The sequence below is a fragment of the Ophidiomyces ophidiicola genome (genome assembly GCF_022830035.1).
Source record: "Ophidiomyces ophidiicola strain CBS 122913 chromosome Unknown scaffold_2, whole genome shotgun sequence".
Classification (NCBI taxonomy): Eukaryota; Fungi; Ascomycota; class Eurotiomycetes; order Onygenales; family Onygenaceae; genus Ophidiomyces; species Ophidiomyces ophidiicola.
The window spans coordinates 854,483-877,050 of NW_026054642.1; the positions used below are offsets into that span (position 1 = coordinate 854,483).

The 22,568-nt window shown below is 50.7% G+C and overlaps 7 protein-coding genes across 7 annotated transcripts; 3 read left to right on the plus strand and 4 right to left on the minus strand.

Moving 5' to 3' along the window:
* Positions 1 to 1,469: 1,469 nt before the first annotated feature.
* LOZ57_000904 (uncharacterized protein) lies at positions 1,470 to 3,120 on the minus strand (the record flags this gene model as incomplete). Its single annotated transcript, XM_049249998.1, has 5 exons — positions 1,470 to 2,088; positions 2,138 to 2,277; positions 2,379 to 2,433; positions 2,490 to 2,612; positions 2,675 to 3,120. 5 exons carry the CDS (start codon positions 3,118 to 3,120, stop codon positions 1,470 to 1,472), a joined length of 1,383 nt encoding a protein of 460 aa, XP_049111158.1.
* Positions 3,121 to 6,131: 3,011 nt separating this feature from the next.
* Positions 6,132 to 9,172, minus strand: LOZ57_000905 (uncharacterized protein; the record flags this gene model as incomplete). The annotated part of the gene is made up of 2 exons (XM_049249999.1): positions 6,132 to 6,703; positions 6,757 to 9,172. 2 exons carry the CDS (start codon positions 9,170 to 9,172, stop codon positions 6,132 to 6,134), a joined length of 2,988 nt encoding a protein of 995 aa, XP_049111159.1.
* A 1,254-nt stretch (positions 9,173 to 10,426) lies between these two features.
* On the plus strand, positions 10,427 to 11,230 carry LOZ57_000906 (uncharacterized protein; the record flags this gene model as incomplete). Its single annotated transcript, XM_049250000.1, has 1 exon — positions 10,427 to 11,230. One exon carries the CDS (start codon positions 10,427 to 10,429, stop codon positions 11,228 to 11,230), a length of 804 nt encoding a protein of 267 aa, XP_049111160.1.
* A 332-nt stretch (positions 11,231 to 11,562) lies between these two features.
* Positions 11,563 to 12,961, plus strand: LOZ57_000907 (uncharacterized protein; the record flags this gene model as incomplete). The annotated part of the gene is made up of 4 exons (XM_049250001.1): positions 11,563 to 11,704; positions 11,759 to 11,994; positions 12,077 to 12,383; positions 12,456 to 12,961. The coding sequence occupies 4 exons, from the start codon at positions 11,563 to 11,565 to the stop codon at positions 12,959 to 12,961; spliced, it is 1,191 nt and encodes a 396-aa protein (XP_049111161.1).
* Positions 12,962 to 13,350: 389 nt separating this feature from the next.
* NdufS1 (ndufs1 NADH-ubiquinone oxidoreductase subunit) lies at positions 13,351 to 15,538 on the minus strand (the record flags this gene model as incomplete). The annotated part of the gene is made up of 3 exons (XM_049250002.1): positions 13,351 to 13,456; positions 13,510 to 15,391; positions 15,535 to 15,538. The coding sequence occupies 3 exons, from the start codon at positions 15,536 to 15,538 to the stop codon at positions 13,351 to 13,353; spliced, it is 1,992 nt and encodes a 663-aa protein (XP_049111162.1).
* A 1,301-nt stretch (positions 15,539 to 16,839) lies between these two features.
* Positions 16,840 to 18,568, minus strand: LOZ57_000909 (uncharacterized protein; the record flags this gene model as incomplete). The annotated part of the gene is made up of 2 exons (XM_049250003.1): positions 16,840 to 18,138; positions 18,203 to 18,568. 2 exons carry the CDS (start codon positions 18,566 to 18,568, stop codon positions 16,840 to 16,842), a joined length of 1,665 nt encoding a protein of 554 aa, XP_049111163.1.
* A 771-nt stretch (positions 18,569 to 19,339) lies between these two features.
* On the plus strand, positions 19,340 to 22,346 carry LOZ57_000910 (uncharacterized protein; the record flags this gene model as incomplete). Its single annotated transcript, XM_049250004.1, has 6 exons — positions 19,340 to 19,535; positions 19,599 to 20,179; positions 20,301 to 20,742; positions 20,797 to 20,922; positions 20,984 to 21,067; positions 21,124 to 22,346. The coding sequence occupies 6 exons, from the start codon at positions 19,340 to 19,342 to the stop codon at positions 22,344 to 22,346; spliced, it is 2,652 nt and encodes an 883-aa protein (XP_049111164.1).
* Positions 22,347 to 22,568: the final 222 nt, after the last annotated feature.

Genomic DNA, 22,568 nt, shown 5'->3' on the forward strand with positions numbered 1-22,568 from the left:
GGTGGGGGGGGGGGGGGGGGGGGGGAGGGGAAGAGCAAGGCAAGGGGTCCCGTCAGGGTCCTGGTTTTGGGGTTTTCTTTTTGGTCGCCGAGATGTGCTTCGATTTTCGGTCTGTCTGTCTATGTTCTTGTTTTTTTGTTGTCTATTGAGTATTTGTGACCCTGACCCTTCCAAAAAAAAGAATCCTTTCCCTAGTATTATTATGATTATGTTCAGGAAAGAATAAGAAAAAAAAAATATAGAAAAAGAGATATGAATGAAAAAAAAAGTGAGACAGAGTAGGTTGGATATTAGTTAGTTAGTTAGTCATTTCCTTTTCAGCCTTCAGAAGAGGAAGAAAAAAAAAAAAAAAAAAAAAAAAAAAAAAAAAAAAAAAAAAAAAAAAAAAAAAAAAAAAAAAAAAAAAAAAAAAAAAAAAAAAAAAAAAAAAAAAAAAAAGGGACAAAGAATAGGTTGGAAATAATTTAATAAGTTAGTAATTTCCTTTTCAACCTTCAAAAAAAAAAAAAAAAAAAAAAAAAAAAAAAAAAAAAAAAAAAAAAAAAACAGCAACACAGGCTGTGCTCGACAAGGATCCTTGGGACAATCCTTCCCAATGCCCAATATTTCAAACCAGCCAGCAAGCAGCACACGTACGTTGTTGCCGTCGAGAAGGAAAAAAGAGAAGCAGGGAAAATCTTCCGTACCCAGATATATACGGAACATTGGTCCTAGCAGAGAAAAGAAAAAGAAGGAAGAAGAAAGAGTACGCCAAAGACCCTCATCAGTTTCCATGCGGCATCAGAGAAACCATATCTGACAAGCCAGAATGAAAATAAAAAAATGAAAAAAAAAAACGAAAAGCTGTGCGTGAAATGAGCATGATTAGTCCAGTTGTGGTTTTATTCCCCCCCAAATGCCCTGATGAGTTAGTTAGTTAGTTATCCCTTGTGTGTGTGTGTGTCCCATGAATAATCCCCTTGAAAATGGCTTGCTTTTGGTGTTTTTTTCGGATTTTTCTCCCAAAAAAAAAAAAGAAAATAAAAAAAAAAAAAGAAAAATAAATAAATAGAAAAAGAAAGAAAGAAAAAACCAAAATATTGAGTGGGCGAAAATAGAAAGAGAAAGATAAAAAAAAAATCCTAAAAATTGTTAGAAATATCAAAATCCTGCATGGGTTTCAAGTCCCTGTTCGAACCGAACCCACAATGTCAGCCTACTCCGCAAGACCAAATCGAAAGAGAGAGAGAGAGGAGGTGGTGGCAGGCAATCCCGATCCAGGGGAAGAGGGTTTGCCGGGGGGGGGAGGAGCATTGACTTACGCAGGGGGAGGGAGAGAGAATAACAAGGAAGTCGAACAACCAAAAAAAAAAAGAAAGAGAGAAAAAAAAAAAGAACAAATTACATATGCATGAATAATATCCGTCGGCACGCCTTTTTCCTTTTTGTCAGGGGCCCTGCTCATATTACTATTACTATTATCATTATTATTAATAATGCGGCCCCGGCAGCGTGTGCGACTCGTCGTAGGAATCGTACTCGAGATGATGCGAAGGTAAGCCCAAGGACCCATGGCCGCCGCCGCTACTGCTACTGCTGCTGATGTTGGGGGCGGCCGTGGTGGTGGTGGTCGTGGTGCTGGAACTAGTGCCGGCATGCATTGTGGCGGACATGGATCTCGGAAGCGACGCGGCCCAAGCCGGCGCGGTGGCGGCAGCGGCAGCAGGCATGGTGGTGTAGTGGCCGTGGTACTGTTGTTGGGCGGTCGTGGTAGCTGTGGTGGTGGTGGGGCTGGTGTGATGGTTGTTGGGGTCGACGGCGGCGGCCGCGGCGGCCCAGGAGCTCATGCTGGGAGGCTGGGGTAGCTCGGCGCGTGAGTACGGCACGCCGGGGCGGCTGATGATGGATTCGCGGCGCGAGTCGGGTGGCGAGAGCAGCGAGGCGGGCGCGGCAACGGCGGCGTGCTGGTGCTGGTGCTGGTGGTGGGCCAGCAGCTCGAGCTTGGGCGACGTGCGGCACGAGTTGGGCGGCGTCAGACGCGACCCGCCGCGGCGCACTTGGCAGGTCGGGCAGATCTTGACGAAGCGCGAGATCAGCTCCTTGGGCACCCTGGGCGGGCTTAGCATATCATAATCATATTGGGAAGAAAAAAACCTACCACGAGTAGATGCGGCGCACCTGCGCGGAGGTCTTGTCGCGGCCGCCGTGCTGGCACTGCTGGTGGGCGCGCGTCAGGATCTTGAACAGCTTCTCGCGGATGGCCACGGGCTTTCCTTCGTGGCAGATCATGCGCTTCGTCTGGGGGATAGTAGTTAGTGAAAGGAAAAATAAAACAAAATAAAAAAAGAAAGAAAGAGTATAAAATAAAATAAAATAAAATAAAAAAAAGGAGAGAATACCTCGATCGTGCGCCCGTCGTTGGGATCGAGCTTGAACATCTTCTTGACCCAGAACCTGCAATTGGATATCAGCGGGGAAACGATTGGTCCTCGGAGGACACAGGGACACACCTGAACTGGGCGGACTCGATGGCGGTGTCCTTGGGGTCGAGCAGCACGGTCCGGATGTTGCGGGCGCGGCGCGAGTGGATCAGGGCCTTGTCCTGCTTCTTGACGGAGAGGTCGTCGACGTAGCTAGGGCGGTCAGATGATGAATAATGGAATACAATAGAATAGATAATATAAATAATACACACCTCTTCATCAGCTGGTCGAACTCGCGCACGTCGGGGAAGCCGTCGAGCGGCGGCATGACGGGCTCGGACAGCATGGAGTGCTCGTTGAACGACTCCTGGCTCTCGATGTCGACGGCGCGCAGCGAGTCGTGGAAGTGGAAGCGCGCGGGGCGGGCGGCGGCGGCGGCGGCGGCGGCAGCGGTGGGCGTGGGGGCGTAGGCGGCGGCGGTGGGGTACGGGTAGGCGGCGGCGGCGAGGGCGGCGGCGGGCGTGGGCGAGGGCGGGTACAGGGCGGGCTCGACGGAGGGCTGGTGGTGCTGGTGCTGGTGCTGGGTGTAGGGCGAGAGCAGCGGGTGGGCGTAGGGCTGGTGGTGGTGGTAGGCGTGCGGCGGGGGCGCCAGGCCGTAGGGGGCGGAGCGCGGGGTGTAGGCGTACGGCGGGGCGTCGTCGGGGTAGTGGTGGGCCATGGTGGAGAGGGAGAGAGAGAGAGTGAGAGAGTAGGGAGAGAGAGAGAGAGAGAGAGGGAGAGAGAGAGAGAGAGAGAGCAGCGCGTGGAATTGGGCCTATATACACCGAGTCAGCCTGGGGCTGGGCTGCGAGACAGCGAGCGCAGGGGAGCAGGCCATGGGCGGGCTCGATCGATCGGCCGGCCAGTCAGTGCGTGCAGCACGGCGGCCGGGGGAGGCTACATACTAGTAGTAGGTACAGACAGACTGACAGACAGACTGACAGAATGACAGACAACCGACGACGGGTCTAGAACGGCAGCACGGGCCGAAGCGACAGCGGCAAGGCAGACGCGGAGAGCAGCGCAGCGATGAAGAAGCTCGGGCGAGGAGGCACGGCATGGTTATTATTATTGAGATTGTGATGATTATGGGAGTGTTGTCGACACGAGCCGGAGCCTGCCACGCGGGGGTTCTGCAGGCGGGTAACTATCAAGATGGGGGGGGGGCGAGAACCAGAGAGCCACAGAGCGAGCCATGGACCAGCAGCGCAGCGCAGGGGGGTGGGTGGTGGCCCGCAGGCTCCGGGGCGTACGACGGGCCAGCAGGCAGGCGGGTATGCAGGCAGGGCTGAGCGAGCCGGCGGCGGGCGAGGGCGCGTAGCGACATAGTGAGGGAGCTAGTTGACTCGTTAGCTGGCTGGCTAGCTGGCTACGCGAGGCCACGACGATCGCGAGAGGAGAGAGACAGCAGACAGACAGCAGACAACAGACAACAGGCCGGCAATTGCCAGTCGCCGGCCGATACGAGGATGGATCGTGCAACGTCGGCGGGCTGGAGCACGATGGCCGGCGTGCTGCGTGCGGAAGTCCTAGCTAGGCTGGCTGGCACGGGGCGCCGGAAGCGGCCTGCCTGCAGTAGCGCGGAGTACGGAGTGCGGAGTCCGCCGTACTACGGTCAGCCCTGCCGGCCAATAAACGCCCGCCGCCCGCCGCGTCGTCGCCGCTCCGAACACGAGCCCCGTGCCACCCACTGTGCTGCACGGCGCTGCGCTGCGCCCACCGTCCGAGTCAGTAATAATAATAATAATAATAAGAATAATATTCTTGTTCAAGCGCCGTTTGCATTCCGTCTGCGTTGGCCGGACCACCGCGTAGATCTCCCGCTCAGTCAAGATACCAAGATCGCGCTCTAACGGCCGAGCCGCTCGCGCGCATGGACGTCCTCATGAACCGATGAATCAATCGCCTCCATATTATTATTATGCTCCCGTCCCCTGCCGCCCACCGCCCGCTAGCCCCGGGCCCAGCCCCGGGCTGATCAATCACGCCGTTATCGAGAAACTCTGGTCCGGAGTACGGACGACTCCCCATCGCACAACCATACGCCGTGCATCTTTGCAGCAATGAGAAAAACAAACACTCCTCCCCCCTGCAAGCCCGTTGTGATGCGCCCGACATCGCTGCCCTTTCTCTTCTCTTCTCTTCCCGTTGCTTTTCTTCTTCGTCTGCCCGCCACTGATCTCGCGACATGTCAAGCACCCTCCCGCCCCCAAACCCACTAACGCACCGCCAAAAACAAATCCCTGAAGAACGACCGCCCATCACTTTCTGTCCCCCTTGACCCTCTTTTTTCTTCTTCCCAATCGATACGCGTTCCCCACGGATGTGCCGTAGTCAACGAACTAACTAGCTAACCATCTCGCCAAGTCACCGGCCCACCGCCGCCGCGATCGTCGCCCCTGTCACTAGTTAGTTCACTTACTCTCCGTATAAACTCACGACGGAGAATTCGATCTTCGCTCGACCCAGACAGTAACCACGCCTCGTGGCGATCAATTTCCACCATGTACCTGTACATGTCCTCCGTACATAAACCACTCCTCCGTCGACATGCATCCTGCATGCATGCATGTATGCGCTGTTGGAAGACCCATCCAGCTTCTCTCCCTCTCTCCCTTGGTCCGCGTCCCCCCCCCCCCCCCCCCCCCCCCCCCCCCCCCCCCCCCCCCCCCCCCCCCCCCCCCACCAAGAAAAACATCTGCACTCCATTCTATCCATCCACCCATTCACACTCCATCCTCATATCCTACGAAAACAAATTCCTCCCTCCGGCCCTCCCCCTCGTATCGCGCGCGTCCTGTGCTGCTGCTGCTGTTTTTGCGAGCTGTCTCACTCCTGTGTCGTGCCAGAGCAACCTCTTTGACCTAGCTGGAAAAAAAAAAAACAGCTTTGCTTATGTGGCCACGCCGGGACAGCTGGCGCCACGCTAATGGTTGCGCAATCTATCCAGGGGGGCCGTTTTTTTTTTTTTTTTTTTCTTCTTGCGTTGTGTTGTCTGTGGGATTACACAAGACAGAGCTCCCTGGGTTACGGAGGGCAATAGACTAAAAAATATGGAAAAGGAACCACGGCGAGCATGATATATACTAAACAACTCCATTTCGAAACAAAACTGCTGTCTACTAAACCCATCTTCAAACAATGGACAGAAAGCACTCAAGATATCCAAAAAGCCAAGCTGATAACACAAAAAATCCAAAGCACAAAATACACAAGAGCCCTTTGAACTCCACAATGTGCGCGCAGCAACGGAGGTCAGTGCAAATAGTACAGCTAGAATACACAAGGGGGAATGCTAAATAGCAAAAAGGGGGGAAGGACGCGATGTCTCTCGATCGTCAAGTCGTGAAAAAAAATGCAAGGCCAGGCCCTGATAGTGTTGTGCGTCGTATGTTCCTCGCACTTCGTTCTGGTCTGGGGCCCAAGTCGAAAAAAAAAACATAGTCATCGTAATTCTGTTCATGTATCAGAGACGGAGGAGGCCCATCCGATCTCAAAATACCCGTTCGTAGACGCACCGCCGGGATCTGCGTATATCCCTATTAATTAAGGTATTATCGAGCATTAATATAAAATCGTCAGGGGCCGGAGGGGGATAAAAGAAAAAGAAAGAGTCCACTGGAACGCCAGTATACCGCCCGCCAAAGCCCCAAGTCTTTAGCCCCTTTTCTGAAAACGATGCCCCCATTCTCAACAGACGTCCGACATTGGAGTGTCCAAACAGACCTCCGTCTTGACCAAGTCCCGGATCGCCCATCTCCACTCATCTCCAAGTTTCTTGCGGTCTTCGCTAACCCACTTGTTCACCTTCCTCCTCCACTTCTCCTCCTCGGCCCGCTGTCTCCTGATAAACTCCGGCCCCACGTCGAATTCCTCAGTGATGGGCCATTCATCCGAGGAATCACCGCTCTTGTCGTCTCCGGGATCCGCCCCCGCGGACACCGTGCGGGACGCCGCGCTTGACTTCGGCGGTCGATCGTCGAGGTCCTCCAGGCCCGCAAACACGTCGTCTTCGTCATGCGCCACAGTGGGGGTGCCGGGCTTGCCGGAGGCGGGGGAAGTCAACTTCAGCCAGCACATTCGCTGCGGATCGAAGACCATGGACCCGACGACTTGAGCGCCGCTCACGCCGCCGATGTTGCTGATGAGGGCGAGGGAGGTCTTGGACGGCGTCATTGGAGGGGGCATATCAAACGCCGCAGTGGCGTTTTCGTTGCCCTCCCATCTGTACAACGCCGGGTTATATTTCATTCCTTTGACAGCTAACGGGCGCACGTGTCAGCACGGAAAAGTAACAGTAGTCCAGGGAACTTACACTTGGCTTCATGTACACCACTTCCTAAAGGTTTAATTAAGTGCGGTTTACTGATAGAATCCCGGTGTCTATGCCCATGTCTACCTTTAGTCAGAGTAGGGCTGGGAAGCGGCCTGCCAAACGGTTGTGACTTCCAGTTTACGTTGATGGGCGCCAGCGGCCCGTTCTCGCGCTCTTTCTGGTTATTCGCAATGCTAGCAATCGTCTGCTCACGGGCTTTTCTCGACGCGTTCGTGTCACGAGCAAACCGGGGCGTGTAGTCTGGCCGCGGCGGGCTCATGGGCGTGCTTACTGGCGTCGACGGACTGGTGACGTCGGGCTTGGAAGGAATTGTAAACCCGGACTGGCTAAGTCGGTTACGAAGCGCCCGAGGCGGGCCCTTTTTGATGGGCGCTTTCACAAATTTACTTTCAGTCGTCGCCGACGTGGGAAGGTCATCGAAAACATCAAGTTCCGTGCCATCCCCAAAGTGTCTCTTGCGGTTCGGCTTGGTGACGGTATGCTTCGCCGCAGCAATGAATGACCCAGGAGGGAGGTCATTGCTTCCACGGCGAGTGGTATCAGACAAGGCTGACGAGTTTGAGACCCTCGACGTTGATCGCTGGTGCACAAATATATCTCCAGAGCTGTCTGAATCCGCACGGCGAAACTGCCGGCTTGTTTTTAGGCTAACATGGTGCGACTGGGTAGGGGAAGCCCCGGCTGGAATAAAAGGAATATGAGAGCGTCGTTGCGGGCCAGGCCGAATGTCACTAATTGGCCGATCAACGGGCGTTTTTGGGCGCGGAGACAGCGTGGCTCGAGTGGAGAGAGTGTTATCCGGCCGCCCAGGGGATCGTTGAAGGCTTGGAGATATAGTGGTATTGAAATTCCGTAGAGCTGGAACGGAGCGCTTCGCTTTGAGTAACTGAGCAGTTGTGGTCGTAGGGTCGTTTCGAAGCGTCTCCTTTGAGCCCCGACTGCTTGTTGGCCGGCGCGTTGAGGGGTTTGAGGATACGGAACTAGTACTGGAGACAGAGACATTCGACAAAGAGGAATGGGCGGCATGGCCGCTAAGTCGTGAAGTAGGACGCGTATACCGAGACACTGGCGCCCCACTTTCGGACACAGGTTCTAGAACGGTTGAATGTTGCCTCTCATGGCTTGAGAGCCGCGGAATTCGAGTGTTGCTGGTTCTGCTTGTAAAGGTGATAGTGGTTGCTCCGCGACGAACTGGGCTGGCTGGTCGCTCAACCTTTCGTTTGATATTTCTGTTCAGTGTTAATTTTTCGGTGTCGAATACCTCCCCGTCACCAATCTCAATACCAGAGAAAAAATCATCTCCGGCACGATTCAACTCTTTTGGGGTATCTGTCGCAGGGAGGAATTCGGGCACATCGGGCGGCGGAAGCTCCTGTCTTTTCTGGAGGGATTTTTCAAAGTCCAAGGGGCCGTCGGGAAGGACAAGACCATCGAGACCATCTTCACTCTCCGCTGTCAAACAGCTAGAAACACTGGGGCTTAATGCAGACGCGGTGGAACTACGGGCTGAAAATGTCTCTCTCTTTGTTCCGCCGAAACGAACTCCAATGCTTCCCTCGGCCCATTCGGCGTCAAACTCGTCACCAAAAGTGTCAGACGCTTTAGAGTCATCTCGACGATTAGACAAACGAAGAGGTTCGTCATCCGAAGGGAGTACAAGATCGTTTTCAAAACTGTCATCTAGAGCAGTGCGTTCCTTTGGCGGGGGTGTAGTGAATGGATTTGATGGCAGCAGGCGTGGTTTGGACATTTTGATGGTTGGAACATCATCGAAAGAGGCATCTTCCTCGGTATCTCGAAACTTATCTAGGTCACCAAATAAAGCCCTTGGAGCCGGAGAGCGGTTGTTAATAATTTCCGTGAAAAGATCCAAATCTCGGGACTTTGATGGGCTTGTCGGTAAGGAGCTCAGGTGGAGCAGAGATTCGGGGGAGGTGGCTTCGTGCTTGAATCTCAGCTCCAGCCCTCCAGTCAGTCCGGCGAGGTCTAAGTCGTCCGACCAGTCGTCACCCGGAACCCGTTTTCCCTTGCGGCCCCCAAGTCTCTTGATTGTTCCTCCAAGGAGCGCCGATTTGGGTATTCCATCAGGAATGGGGATACCCGCGTTTTTCGCAGAAGAAATCGCGTCTTCAGTCCCAAACTCATCGTTTTCATTGAGCAGCAATTGCCAGCTCTCTTCATCGCCGTAGTTAGAGTCTCGATCAGATCTGCAAGACCTGCGAGACGAAATAGAATCGCGGTGGCCGGAAGGTCGAACAGATGATCCCGTCACGGATGCCGCAGAAGAAGTTGTTCGAAAGTAGATATCTTCCCCACAATGGAGATCTTCATCGTCGTCCCAGCATTCGATCTCCTCAGCTTCGAGTTTTTGCAATCGCGAAGAGGTGATCTCCATCGTATGAAGTGCGAACCGACGCGGAGAAACTGCGCCTCCAGCGGGTATTCCCAACCACAAATTATAAGATCAACGTATGTTATTTGCGTCGGGGTCGAAGCGGGCAGAGAGAGGCTGGGAAGTCATTCCTTGGAGTCGCGCGCCGGTGCTTCTATTCGGGATAACGGAATCGACCTAAACGGAGGAAATAAAGAATCACCCTCGCGTAAGCAGTCCTTTTGATGTCGCAAAATCAGGATATTGAAAGAATGACGATGCCGGCTAGATTTCACTTGATACAAAGGCTGGGAGGAAAATGTTTCACATCCACACAAAGCTGCGTAATTTAACCAGATGGGTCTTTGCAAGGGTCGTTGGCTGGGCCGTCGTAATAAGCTCGCGAACGTCTGGGGATTAGGGCGGGGGTGCTCTAATGAAAGAATGGAAACGCAACAGCAGAACAACGGAATAATGCTTTGGGCGACAGCAGAGCACCTCCTGGCGTCGCTGTCTGGCGATGGTGAAGAGTGCAGGTTGTGGCCAGTTAGGATGTGTGGATCAGCTTCGGGCGCCTCCTGTGGTGGGCGGGCCGGTACTTACCGTTCATAGGTGGTTGGGATGCAGGTCGTACAGTAACTTTACAGGGTTACGATACCACGCATACGCGCTTGGGCGCCTAAGCCCAAATAGGACACTAAGCGATCGGCTGGTACACGTGACTCAGGGAGTCGCTTACGTGATGCTCAACCACCCAGTCTTGACTGCAAAGCTGCAATCTTCTGCGTTCTATCATCCTGAGCAGTGATTTCATTGTAGGGAATTCTAATTGAATGACAATGGAAGCCCCGACATATTGGCCTGCATACCTGTGGATTGATAAGGCGACTATGGTTCTCCGTTCTATTTCGATAACTTGGCAGGTTTCCACCCGCCGCTTTGATAAAGTTGGCTGATTTAACGGATAGGCAACGGGCAGGTTGAAAAACGGTTGCCTTTGCCATGGGACTGAACTGACTCGCCCCGCAGACCAAACAAATATAATCAATTAAAATTCAACTTCGTCATCACTTTTTGGATATAACCTGCTCAGGTCGAATCTGGCCAAAATGTCGACCTCAAAGAGCCTCCATGACGTAACCGGCTCGTTCCTTGTAGCTACGGAGTAGATTCATCGTCCTGCAAGATCTCAAGAGCACCTCAGATATTGGACTTCAGAATATATATACTTGCATAGGTCTTCTACCAATTACACTTATTCATGCCCCTAAAAACATAATGTCTCAAACTGTTCACACTTACTTGCAACAGCGGCAGAACGAGCCAGAGCAGGACTGTGGGGATGAAGAATCCGACTTTGCCTTGACACAGCTACCAGACGACATTCCCGTCTACCGATATCAAAGCTTGCCCCAATTGGCAGCGATAGCCTATACTGTTGATAATGAAAGTGGATACTGCGTCTTTCTGGGTGTCCCTCAGAGTGATATTAGTGAAAAGCGTGAAGCAATCACCTTCAAAAGTATCACGTTTTATCCCAGATACAACGTACTCATAGGAAAGATGCCAAGGCGATATCACGAAGCTGCCATCAATTGGCTACATGGCGACCTAGTCGTGAAGGTGGAACAAATGGGAATGCGATTCATATTGCAGCTAAAGAGCGTGGGTGCAAGCTTGATCGCGAACAGGGAGCCTGATTATTGCATTAGGCCCAAAAGCCTTCCTCATGGAAGGCCTATGACATGGCCAAGCTTGGTCGTCACAACAGAGAGTCAGGAGATCTTGCGGGATGACCCATATTGGTGGACTCAGCAGTCTAACCACGACGTGAAGGTGGTGATCACCATTACAGTATCAAGGACCAAGATTACCATCAAGAGGTGGGATGAGCAGGCGCTACTCAAAGAGGACATTGCGGTGGAAAGGTACCGGCAACAGCCTGTCATGGTGATGGGCCATCCTCTGCGGATACCTTTCCAGGATCTGTTTCTGCGAGACCCTATAGGATATCAGGGCGACTTGTTATTCGGCGAGTATGATCTGAAGGAGTGGGCTGAGAGCATTTGGCAGGAGTTCTAGATTATGTAGAGTACCGATTTTTAACGGGGGTACGGAGTATATGGCTACGAAGTACTAGCCCGGTAGTTAATTTCTTAAACATGTTAAAGATTCTTGAGTATGACGTCGTTTGTGACACGTGATACAGGACATCGGGCCAAAGACCTCGCGCGGCAACCAGGCAGCAGCGGCAGCAGCAGCAGCAGCAGCGGCGGCAGCTATGGAATAGATATGGGCTGGGAAGGTCGCCTGAGCCGTAGTCTGAAGCCTGGAGGCTCTTCTCACTATCTCTAAATAAGAAACTTCTTTCTGGTCTCTTACTACCGCAAGAATTATTACAGTGTATACCCGATATGGAAACAGATCGGGTCCTTCGCATCCCACGAGCTGACAGCCCCGATGAGGCCATATTGATTAAAGTCTCAAAGTCGGGGAGTCTTGAGCTTGATCTGAGCTTTGTAGCCACTGAAGGCGATAATCCATACGTAGGGTCTTGTAAGCGATACCAAATGTCCTCTACGTCAATCAGCTAACGAGGAGGCAATTTAGTGAAAACAACTCACATCAATAAGTTACGTGCAAAGGCTTATCGTGGCAGCGATGACGAGTGGCATGGGATTCTCTCATACGTATTCAACCAAGATGAGAATGCTATTAAATCAAAGGACTGGACCACAGGGTTGGAGGCCGTGGCATCAGTCAAATCAGTTGACGATGATGATTCGGATGATGAAGGGGCTCATGAAATTCTTATTACCATTCGAAAACGAATTGATTCAATTACGGTATTTCCTGTCCTGCATTGACACCCTACCGCATCTCAATGGACCACGTCATCAGTCTCGCTGACAACTGTTATTTTATTAGCAACGGCTTGGTTCAATCACTCTACAGCAGGACGACGACCAAGCCATCCAGTTGTTTGATTGGGCTGGGATTGCAGTCATTCGAGGAAATGCACTCACCCAGGAAATATCCTCTTTACGTACGAAGTATCAGGACGCAGAACGGACAATCAATCAACTCAGTACCCAATTGGAGGAGTTAATTCAGGCGAAAAAGGATCACGACGAGCAACTAATCGCCAAGTTTGCTCTACTGTTGAATGAGAAGAAGCTCAAAATTCGCAACCAGCAGCGGCTCCTAGCCACAGCAAAATTAGATCCTGTAAAAGGTGAGTGGCATTAAGCTCGATTATTTGATTTCTCCACCGTTCATTTCTATCTAACTGACAATGACCTCATAGTCGCTGAGCTAGAAAAAGCAGTTGCTGCTAAGAAGTCAAGAAACCCCACTGCCAGCAGAAAGTCAAAGCGAAAAGAAGTCCCAAGCGACTCAGAGAGTGAGGATGCCTTTGACCCTATGGATGTCGATGCAAAAGGAAAAGAAAAAGTAAAAGAGGCCGGCGACAACGCTGAAGATCAAGAAACTGCGACTGAATCTGATAGAGGCTCGACGCCTGAGCCATTGGAGGACGCGGAAACAGCCTCGGAGGAAGAAGAACCTGCTGGTGCTAGAGTAGAGGAACCCGCCCAACTGCCATCAAGAGGTAAGGGACGCTCTGCTGGCCTATCTGGAGATAAAATAGAGAAGGGCCCTAGTCGTCCTGCGGCACCAAAGCCTCCGTCTAGTCCGCCTCCACGCCGTGAATTACCCTTCGCACGGAGGGGAGGCGCCTCCAAGCCGGTACCGGCTACAGAGAATAAACCGGATGAAAATGATGTTGAGACTGAGAGCGATGATGAATTATAAAATAATGTAAAGTTGGAAGTATTTCTAACAGGTAACTACCAAGAACTGATCATCTACATTTAAGAATAAATAGAGAAAAAGCAAAAGAAAAGCCCCGTCCAGCCTCAAGAGCCTTCGATAATCAATCATATCGTTCTAGATAAATGTCTTACTTCCTTCGTGTAGCCTTTTTTAAAGGATCTCTTATATACAAGTCGAGATACATGGGGATGGAAGCAATCGTATAGCGCAAAAGGTGTAGTTCAGCCCTACGAAAAAGAAATCAATACAGGTGGGAACATAGGAAACAGAAAACGCCGGCCACGACAAGGACATGATACTGTGGTGTCACATGAGAATGAATCAAAGTTTGAATAAAAAGTGCTTTATCAACGTAGATCAGAATTTATTTATTGAGCAACGAAGTATTGAGGTGCTGGTTCACCGGCAGCCATGAAATTAGTATCTGGGTTTCCAGTTTCTTTAGCAGCCGAACATCTCGCCATGGTCGTCGAGCTAGAATCTGTAAGTATTTTTCTGCCAAGAAAAAAGGGGAGAATAGGGCATACCTTCTGGAAATAACATCTGTAAAGTAAAAGTTTTCGATAGGTTTCCTGAGCGGTTCTCCAGATGCCTTGCTTCCTTTGTTTTGATCTACCAGCTGGATTTTACTCAGCTGACTGAGGGATGTGGGCTCCACAACGTCGTATCTTCTTAGGGCAGGGTTGATTTCCTCCATTCTGTCTCGCAACATCTCAACATCATCGTAAGGAAGTTTAGCACCAAGGAACTCGCTGACAGCCCTGATAATCTTCCAGTCTTCCCTAGCAGCTCCAGTGAGTGATGTGGCAGCGCGTGTCATTTGTACACGGCCTTCTGTGTTGACATATGTGCCAGATTTTTCAGTGTATGCAGCTCCTGGCAGAACGACATCCGCAATTTCAGCTCCACGATCTCCGTGATGACCCTGGTATACGACGAAAGCACCCTTAGGAATATCAGCTTCGCTGATTTCATCAGCTCCCAAAAGCCAGACCATTTTTGGAGTGGTTTGGGCAACCTCAGGCGAGGGAGTTGTGAATCCAATGTCATAAGCGCCTGATCGCGAGGCAGCGCGCTGGAGAATGTTGTATCCTTGCCATTCCGAGGTATTAAAGTTGGCGGCATTTTTATCAACGAAAGTACCAATGGTTTCGAACATAACCTTGGCATCAGGGTGTTCGGCGACTGCACTTCCAACAATAATCATAGGCTTCTTGGCTGCCGATAGTTTCTTTCCAAATTGGCCAGATAGTGCATTCTTGAGAGCCGTCACATTTTCTCCAAGATGTTCGAACTCGAAGGTGCTTTCAAAGTTTTCGCCAACAAGACCGATTTCTAGGTCAGAACGAAGCCATTGTTTACGAATACGGGCATTGAGAACGGCGGCTTCATGGCGTGGGTTTGTTCCCACAAGGAGAATGGCATCTGTTTCTTCGATCCCGTAGATTTTCGAGTTGAATAGATAATTCGACCTTAAATCGACACCGTGTGCGATGGGAGCACTGCCTCCGGGTTGATCAAGGGCGAGATTCTCGGAGCCAAGTTTATTGGCAAGATCTTTCATGGCGACAAGAGATTCGGTTTCAACAAGGTGACCTGCGACAACCTTGAATTCATTGCCTTTTGGAGCTAATTGTTTATGTGCGGCTCCAATTTCAGTTAAGGCCTGTTCCCATGTAGCTGGGAAAAATTTGTTGTCCCGTCTGATCAAAGGGGTAGTTAGTCTCTGAGTTTTTAAGCCGTCACAGGCGAATCTGGTTTTGTCGTTAATCCACTCCTCATTAACATCATCGTTAAGTCTTGGTAGCACGCGCATAACCTCTACGCCTCGTGAATCCACCCTAATATTCGACCCTAATCCATCCAGAACGTCGACAGTTTCAGTGTGTTTAAGTTCCCATGGTCTCGCCCTAAATGCATATGGTTTCGATGTCAAGGCACCAACAGGGCAAAGGTCGATAACGTTGGCGGATAATTCGGAATCCAGGGTCTTTTCAAGATATGTACCGATTTGCATATCGTTTCCTCGTCCACTTGTTCCAAACTCTGGGGCGCCTGCGATATCGTTGGCAAAGCGGACGCATCGGGTGCAGTGAATACATCTGTTCATCGACGTTTTAATAAGGGGACCAATGTTCTTATCTTCCACGGCACGTTTTCCGTCAATTTCATGGAATCGTCCTCGATCGGCACCGTATCTCATTGACTGGTCTTGTAAATCGCATTCACCTCCTTGGTCGCAGATGGGGCAGTCTAACGGGTGGTTTGCTAGTAAAAATTCCATCACACCTTCTCTAGCTTTATGTGTAAGTGGTGAGTTGGTCTTGACGACCATTCCTGCTTGGACGGGCCATGCGCAGGACGCAACTGGCTTGGGGGCGCGCTCGACTTCGACAAGACACATACGACCTGGTAAATATATAAGTTAGCGACCCGTTATGCAAGTAGATGTTGGAGAGTGATAGCCATACAATTTCCTGCAATATGTAATTTTCTATCGGAAGTTCGCGTAAGTATAAGGTATATATTCCAAGGTCAATATATGAACTTACTCATGGTAGCAGTATCTATAAAGTTTGTTAGTATCCACAAGTTCAACCTCAACCTCTGGGCGGATAAATACCGTGGAATTGTTACTCCAGCCTTTTCGCAAGCTTGAATGAGAGCAGATCCGGCTACACCAATTTATCAGTATCGTTCTGCGGTGAGGAGGTCCTTGACTGCGGGATACCTTCTATCGATACTTTCTTGCCATCTAAAAAGATCCAGCCATCAGCAAATATCGCTTCGATACAATAGCTATCGAATACCAACCAATTGTGAGCTCAACCTCTGCGGGCCGAGGGGTAGTTGTTGTAAATGTACGACCGCAATTAAGTCTGGACCATCTCCTCGAGCGTGCCGCCGCACGAAACAATTGCGGCCGCATCCTGAAGAGACAACAGAAACGACCACAAATGAGACGATGAAGAGGGTTAGGAAAGGCGACAGGCGAGGAGGGTGGCGGGTGAGGCTGCGAAAGCAGACGTGAAGTCGTTTGGGATGTTTTGTGTTATTTCTCTATCAGTTTCCTTTTCCCTGGCGTTCCCTCACAAATCAGCGGCCTCGGATTGGCTCAGGGAGTGATGAGTGGAAAATTAGATGTTCCGATCCGGCGAGCTTTCCCCCATCAAAATTCGCTTTCATCGATTTTCTTCCCTTTCTCTTTCTTTTCATATAATATCTCATTTCACGGACATGGTTTATTGTAGGAAGGAGAGATACTTAACTCAAAGCTCTTCTTCCTCTACAGCATTGTCCCAGAACAGATTTTCGCGCCGAGCTGGAGCATCCTAGGGTTTCAGCCCCATTAAGGCATAGTTCCTTACCGACGGTCGCTACATTTCGCCCTCGAGAGATTTAAATGTGTGAATAGCGAGGCCTGCATCACCGCCCTAGAAATTCGAACGATCGATAGATATGATTCATACTCTGACCCGCTATCAATCGTCGAATCGTTGCTAGCAGCCCATCACCGACACCATTTTTAACACTTGATCGGAAGCTAATTGGGCTGTTGGAATTTTATCTACGATATTTACCAATATGGTGAGGGTAATAAAATGTTAAGTCTAGAAAATTGTATCAAAAAAGAACGGATCTTGTTCTGTTGGATTTCCAATAAGTCATAGTTGCGACCAAAAGTAAAACGTGATGTATACAGCTTTGAAAGACAAACAGATCTATACATTATTCACGACCAGGGTCGCATCCCATGCCGCCGTTTTGAACGCCTTCCATCGAAAAGTAAAAGGTCCAAATGTTAATTCCTGCCCTTCCAACGCCGGTCCTGTATCATTACATTTATTTCCTAGACATCACGAAATATATTGCGGCTGGTATGGTGTAGAGTCGCCAGGTTGCCAGGTATGTTCCTGCTTTGTGCCTGGCGGCATCCACGACTGGACAGGGCTTGTCTTCCGAGACCGCCCATTTGGCTCGTCGTCGTCCTTTTTCCCACTGCTGGACGAAACTGGGACATAACTGCCCGCGTCTTCCATGGGCCCTTCTTTAATTGAAGGAGGGAATATATAGCCGTTCTGGTTCCAGCCTCTATTGTCGGTATTTTTAACGTCGCTGAGTGGGAGTATTGGCGTCTTGGAGTGGAAATGGTCAGCATTTGCTCGTCGGTCAGCTGCATCCTCGTGGCTGTTGCGGTCGTATAGGTATAAGCCGAGGAAAGTAAGGGCAATGCCAATTGCTTGAATTGGTGTAGTAGAGTTTCCAAACCAAACGATAGCCACGACAACAACAAAAACGCGTTTTATCAGGGATGCAACCGAGTAAGAGACAGGTGAGATCATCGAGAGGAGAGCAAAAGCCAGGATATTTTGGGCGAAATGTGATATGCCGTTAAAAATGAATTCGAGTACCAATGGACCGTGGTCCAGACTCCCTTTTTTTTCAGTAAGGTCGATAGCTCCATCTTGGAGGAGATCGACAAAAAGTGGATAGCCCTCAGAAAAAAACCAGATTGGGGCAGTCAAAATAAATGCTAGACCAGAACAGTAATACAAAAGGTTTAGTTTATCCAGTTTGCGGCCAGTAAGCGATTGGCCATCCGATTCAAGGCGGGAGGCTTCGTTAAAGAGTTTCTTGGAGAATATGTTCTGGGAAACGAATACCAGGGCCGCGCAAAAAGCGCACAAAATGCCGAAGAGATTTGTAGAAAACCCAGAGGAGCAGGCGAGCATCACGCCCAGCGTAAGCGGTACAAGGGAGAGGTATGTAGCACGGGCATATCGAATGCGGAAGATGAAGCGGTACGCAAGAACTGTGAAGAGTGGTGAGAGGCCCTTGATGGTATGGACGAGCGAAACTGGGATCTGAGACGTAGCCATAGAACTGAGAATATGGCCAGCGAGCTGAAAGAGCGCCAGAGGAAGGGCGGTCGAGATGACTTCTCGGGATGGATGACGGATTCCATTTTTCAGGGCCGGAATTGCGGTTTTCAAAGCAGGAAACACGGACGCTAGGTAGGAGAGTATTAAACACCAACCCGACACGAAGCCAAACTGAACAATTGTGAGCGTAATCGGTTTTGGGAGAGCGTTTAAGATTTCTTTTGACGACGTGTTGGTCAGCGCAGAGGTCATGTACCAGATCACACAGAGGCCCTGAGGGCAACAAGAACAGATGTTAGCAGAGTCAAGCTTCCAGTTCATGAGAGACGATACGCACAATCAGTCGATACGAAACGGGAGCCTTCAACGCCTCAGCCAGCTCCTGAGCATTGACACTGACACTGGCACCTCTCCGCTTGAACGAGCCAATGGCTTCGCTGATACTCTTCCGCGGCCGCTGCCTTCGCGTGTTTGGCGGGTTAAGTGAACCCATTCCGTTTTTCCTGGGGAGCCACGTTCCATCCGGCGACAGCCCCCGGTCGTTCATCGGTGGGGGAGCGTTCGAATCGGCGGGCACCTTGAGCGAGTCGTCATCGAAGGTTGGGAACTTTTCCAGGGTGCCACTCGAGGCCGGAAGGGTCATCTGCGACGGCGGGTTCAGGGACACGGTGGGCGGACGCTCGAGGACGGCCGTAACACTCATGGCGAGTAGTTGTTGAGTGGTTGCAGGTACGCTCTGGAGCCGGGGCAGAGCAGCAGTCAGCAATGCTGGGAGAGCATGTTGAGACTCGGAATCACGACTTTTTCTTATCGTGTTTCGGTGATCAACAGGGAGAACCAGCCAGGTATTAATAGAATGGGCTTAGTGGGCGCCGCCCCCGGGTCTGATTGGGCGGCCGCGCCCACGTTCCCCGGCTCTCATTCCCGCAACATTCGTTTGTCCGGACGGGCAGGGCAGCGGCCCTTGGGCGCAATATGGGACGGCAAGGCCATGCTACGGGCCCTGCTGGGGCCTGCCGTGCTCTGGCTGCCCGCGCAAAGGAGCCCCGGACTTGTTGTCCTCTGCGCACTAGCTAGCGAGGTACCTAGTTACTTAGCAATCACTGGGCTGACGGAGTGCAGCAGGGGATCCAAGTTTCATGATGCTAATTTCCAAGCTCATCTCCACCGCGTCAGCTCCTTTTCTCCGGCTCGCGTTGGACCTAACTTCGACGGATTACTTAAGGTAGTTAACAGAGGGCAGCTATACTCTGTAAGGGAAAAATAGATCTGGTGGTTGTTGAGATCCCACTGTCTGGTTCGCAGATACGGAGCGTGAAGGAGCTACAGCCTGCGTAACTAACTAACCCTGGGTACAGAGTAGCCAGCGTAGCATTGCAACGCTTAACTACCTACGGAGTACAGATTGACGGTCGACAGCAATCACCCCACCCCGCCTCTCAACTCTCTTCACTTATAAAGTTCGCCTGATAATATGGAATCAGCGCAAACGAAGGAGCAGATCCTTTCTGGCTGCCTTCTTCCTCCATGTGTGTACCCGCGAGTTCTCGATCGCGGCGACCCTATTGCACCCACTGCCTCTGAGTCGCGACAGAGCCAGCAGAAAATGCCACGTCTCTCCCTATCCCAGGTGTGGGATATTCTAGGCCCATTTCAGATCGGTACTCGAGGTTAGTGGCTTCCGTTTCACCGTCAATGGTGCAGAGAGAGGGTCTCCTAATGCAATCCCTCAGAGGCCACTTGGGGGTTGGATCCTCTTGAAACGCAAGGAGGATTTCGGGCCCTGAGGTATGATCCGGAGGAAACGTTTCCCAGCGCTATCGGCAAAGGAGGCCTGTGCCATTGGAGCAAGAGTCACGCGAAAGAACTAGTTGCTTCAGATGAATGCACGAAAGCAACGCTTGATCTGGAGTTTCCCAAGATCGACTGGTCGTTCATTCGCTCTGTATATGGATGGTCCGGCCTGCAACACCAAGCCTGGGCGCGAGGCATTCTTACCGTCTCCGGCCCGGACCCAGTTACCGCCGCTGTTTATGGAGACGGTGTCATTGAACTTCGGATAGACGGAGAGCTCTACTTTGGTGGAGATTTTTATTCGTACCGGCGAGCGCCGTTGATCCTCGAACTTAGCCAAGGCGACCATACAATTGAGCTTCGCCTTGTCTACGATATCAGGTCACAAGGCGAGAGTGACGTGCCGCAGATAAAAGTAACCCTTGAGTGCACGTCGATTCCACAGAGATTGAATGTTTTTCCAGATAGTTTCCTGATTGCAGATGTTGTTGACGGAAAGCTTGCGAGCCCATATGGAAGTGTAAATTTGCACAATGCTACGAAATCAACAGCCAATATCCGCTGGATGAAATGTATTGGAGAAAACGCAAGTTTGCCTTGCTGCTTGATGCTTTTGAAAGCGCTGCTTACACTATTTGCAGTCATCTGGCCCTGTCGTGACAATACTTCACGGCTTCATCTCTATTGCGCCGTGGCAATCTCGACCGTTGGCGTTTGCGCTTGATTTTGCCTCGCAAGTTCCTTCGCAACTCTCGTTTGAAATTGGATACAGCTTGGGCATGAACGGCCAGATAGAGACAACCAGAGTCGTACCAAATCTCAAACATCGGAAGATTTCTGATGCGCAGAAATTCACCTTTCTTCATCCTAGCGGTATTGTGTCTTATGCGGTTTTGCGGCCTCCTCCCGACACCAGTTGCCGCAACGCTCAAAGGGGAAGTCTTCCTCTGCTGATTGCGCTTCACGGAGCTGGAAATGAAGCGGACAGTGATCAGATTCGGCATATGCTAGATGGTGTATATGGCCGTCGTGCATGGATATTGTTTCCAACGGGAGTAACGCCTTGGAGTGGCGATGATTGGCGTTCGCTGTCTTCCTTTTGCTGAATTGAGGTATTGTTTGCTGATTTAGAAATAGACACCTGGGGCTTCGCCGACGTCCAAGCAGCTGTTTCTGCTATACCGAATTGGATAAGCTGCATGTCATGGAATGGCCCCGGAGCCTCCCTCGATGACTGGATAGTCGCCGGCCATTCGAATGGAGGTAAGCCACTGAATCTATAGAATTTTGGTTGACATATCTAGTTAACAGTTTGAATCATTAGGCCAAGGGGCTTGGTATCTCTTATCCCACCAACCCGACAAGGTGATAGCCGCAGCCCCCGTTTCAGGATATACATCCATTGAAAGTATGACCGTCATGTCAATATTCAGACGGTCTAGTGGTTGACAGATGTCTACCTAGACTATGTGCCGTTTAATATGTGGCGTAATATGGAAGCTTCCCTAGCAGCAGTCCTGGAGTTTGCTAGGCGGCCTTTTAAGCATGAGCTTCTGACCGAAAACTTTTCAGGAATCCCAATACTTCAACAACACGGAGCTAACGATGATAACGTACCTGTATATCACTCTCGACTTATGCACCAGTTGAGCTGGGAGGGTGGGTTCACCACAGAGTACCATGAAATACCTGGGGCTGGCCATTGGTTTGATGGGATAATGACGACACCTCCTCTTTCTGATTTCTATCTCCGTCACACTGAGGGTGCCTCGCCCCCTCGCCTACCAGAACAATTTTCCATGGTCATTCCATCGTCACCAGATATGGGTTCCAGAGGAGGCATCCTTGTGGATCAACTTTGCTCTCCAGATAGATTCGGGCACATGCGTGTTTTCCGCGATATGAAGCAACATCTATGGCGTGTTAAAACCGGCAACATACGTCGTTTTCACATTATTTCACTGGAAACTTGTTGCCCCCGCCCAGAGAAAATTCTTGTTGATGGTTCGGAACTGCCTTTCATACTATCACCCTCTGAGACGACCACTACTTGGTATACTCGAGACGGTTCCGGCAGCTGGACAGTATCTTCAGACAACAATTGGCGCAACATATCAGAACGGTATGGGCGACAAGTAGGAACCCTAGACAGCATCCTTAGGACTAGAGGCTCTCTAATTATCTATTCGAACTCTCCGGGAGGCAATAAAATTGCGCTACAGATTTCCCGCAATTTATTCCAGTATTTTGCTGCCGACTGTAGTTTGAACACTACAGTGTCTCCTTGCTACGATATCCCTGCTTCATCTGGCAATATTATTTCTGTCACGACTGGCAACCAAGTTCCAAACGGAAGTCTTCCTCTATTTCCAATTTCCATAGGAGACGATTGTTTGAAATTCAGCCAGCCAGATGGCTCAATTATAGCAAGACTTGAATTTGAACCTAGTCTTGGCGCAGTATTTCTCCGACCCCTGAAAGACGAACGACTGGAGCTCGTAGTCTGGGGTGCCGACCTAGACGGACTCCAGCTTGCAGCTCGCCTAGTTCCAACGCTGACCGGTGTAGGTCAGCCTGATTTTGTCGTTCTCGGCATTTCTTCTCGCTGGAAAGGTGCTGGGGGCGTTTATGCGGCGGGTTTCTTTGATCACTCTTGGCAGATTTCACGAGGGTCCTATCTACCTTAACTTGCCTAGAAGGATCCTTTTTAGTGCTTATTGCCGCTATATTTCTTATATATATAGATGAAGCTATAACTCCATTGCAGTGCTCTAGCTTCAATGCACCTTGTATTAATTATCAAGCTGGTCTTTTTTAGCTTCCGTTGGCACCGAGATACCCAGACCACGAGAGCGTAGTATCTCCTACCCCGTTTCCCATTTCCAGATTTCGAAAAGGATGAAGTATGA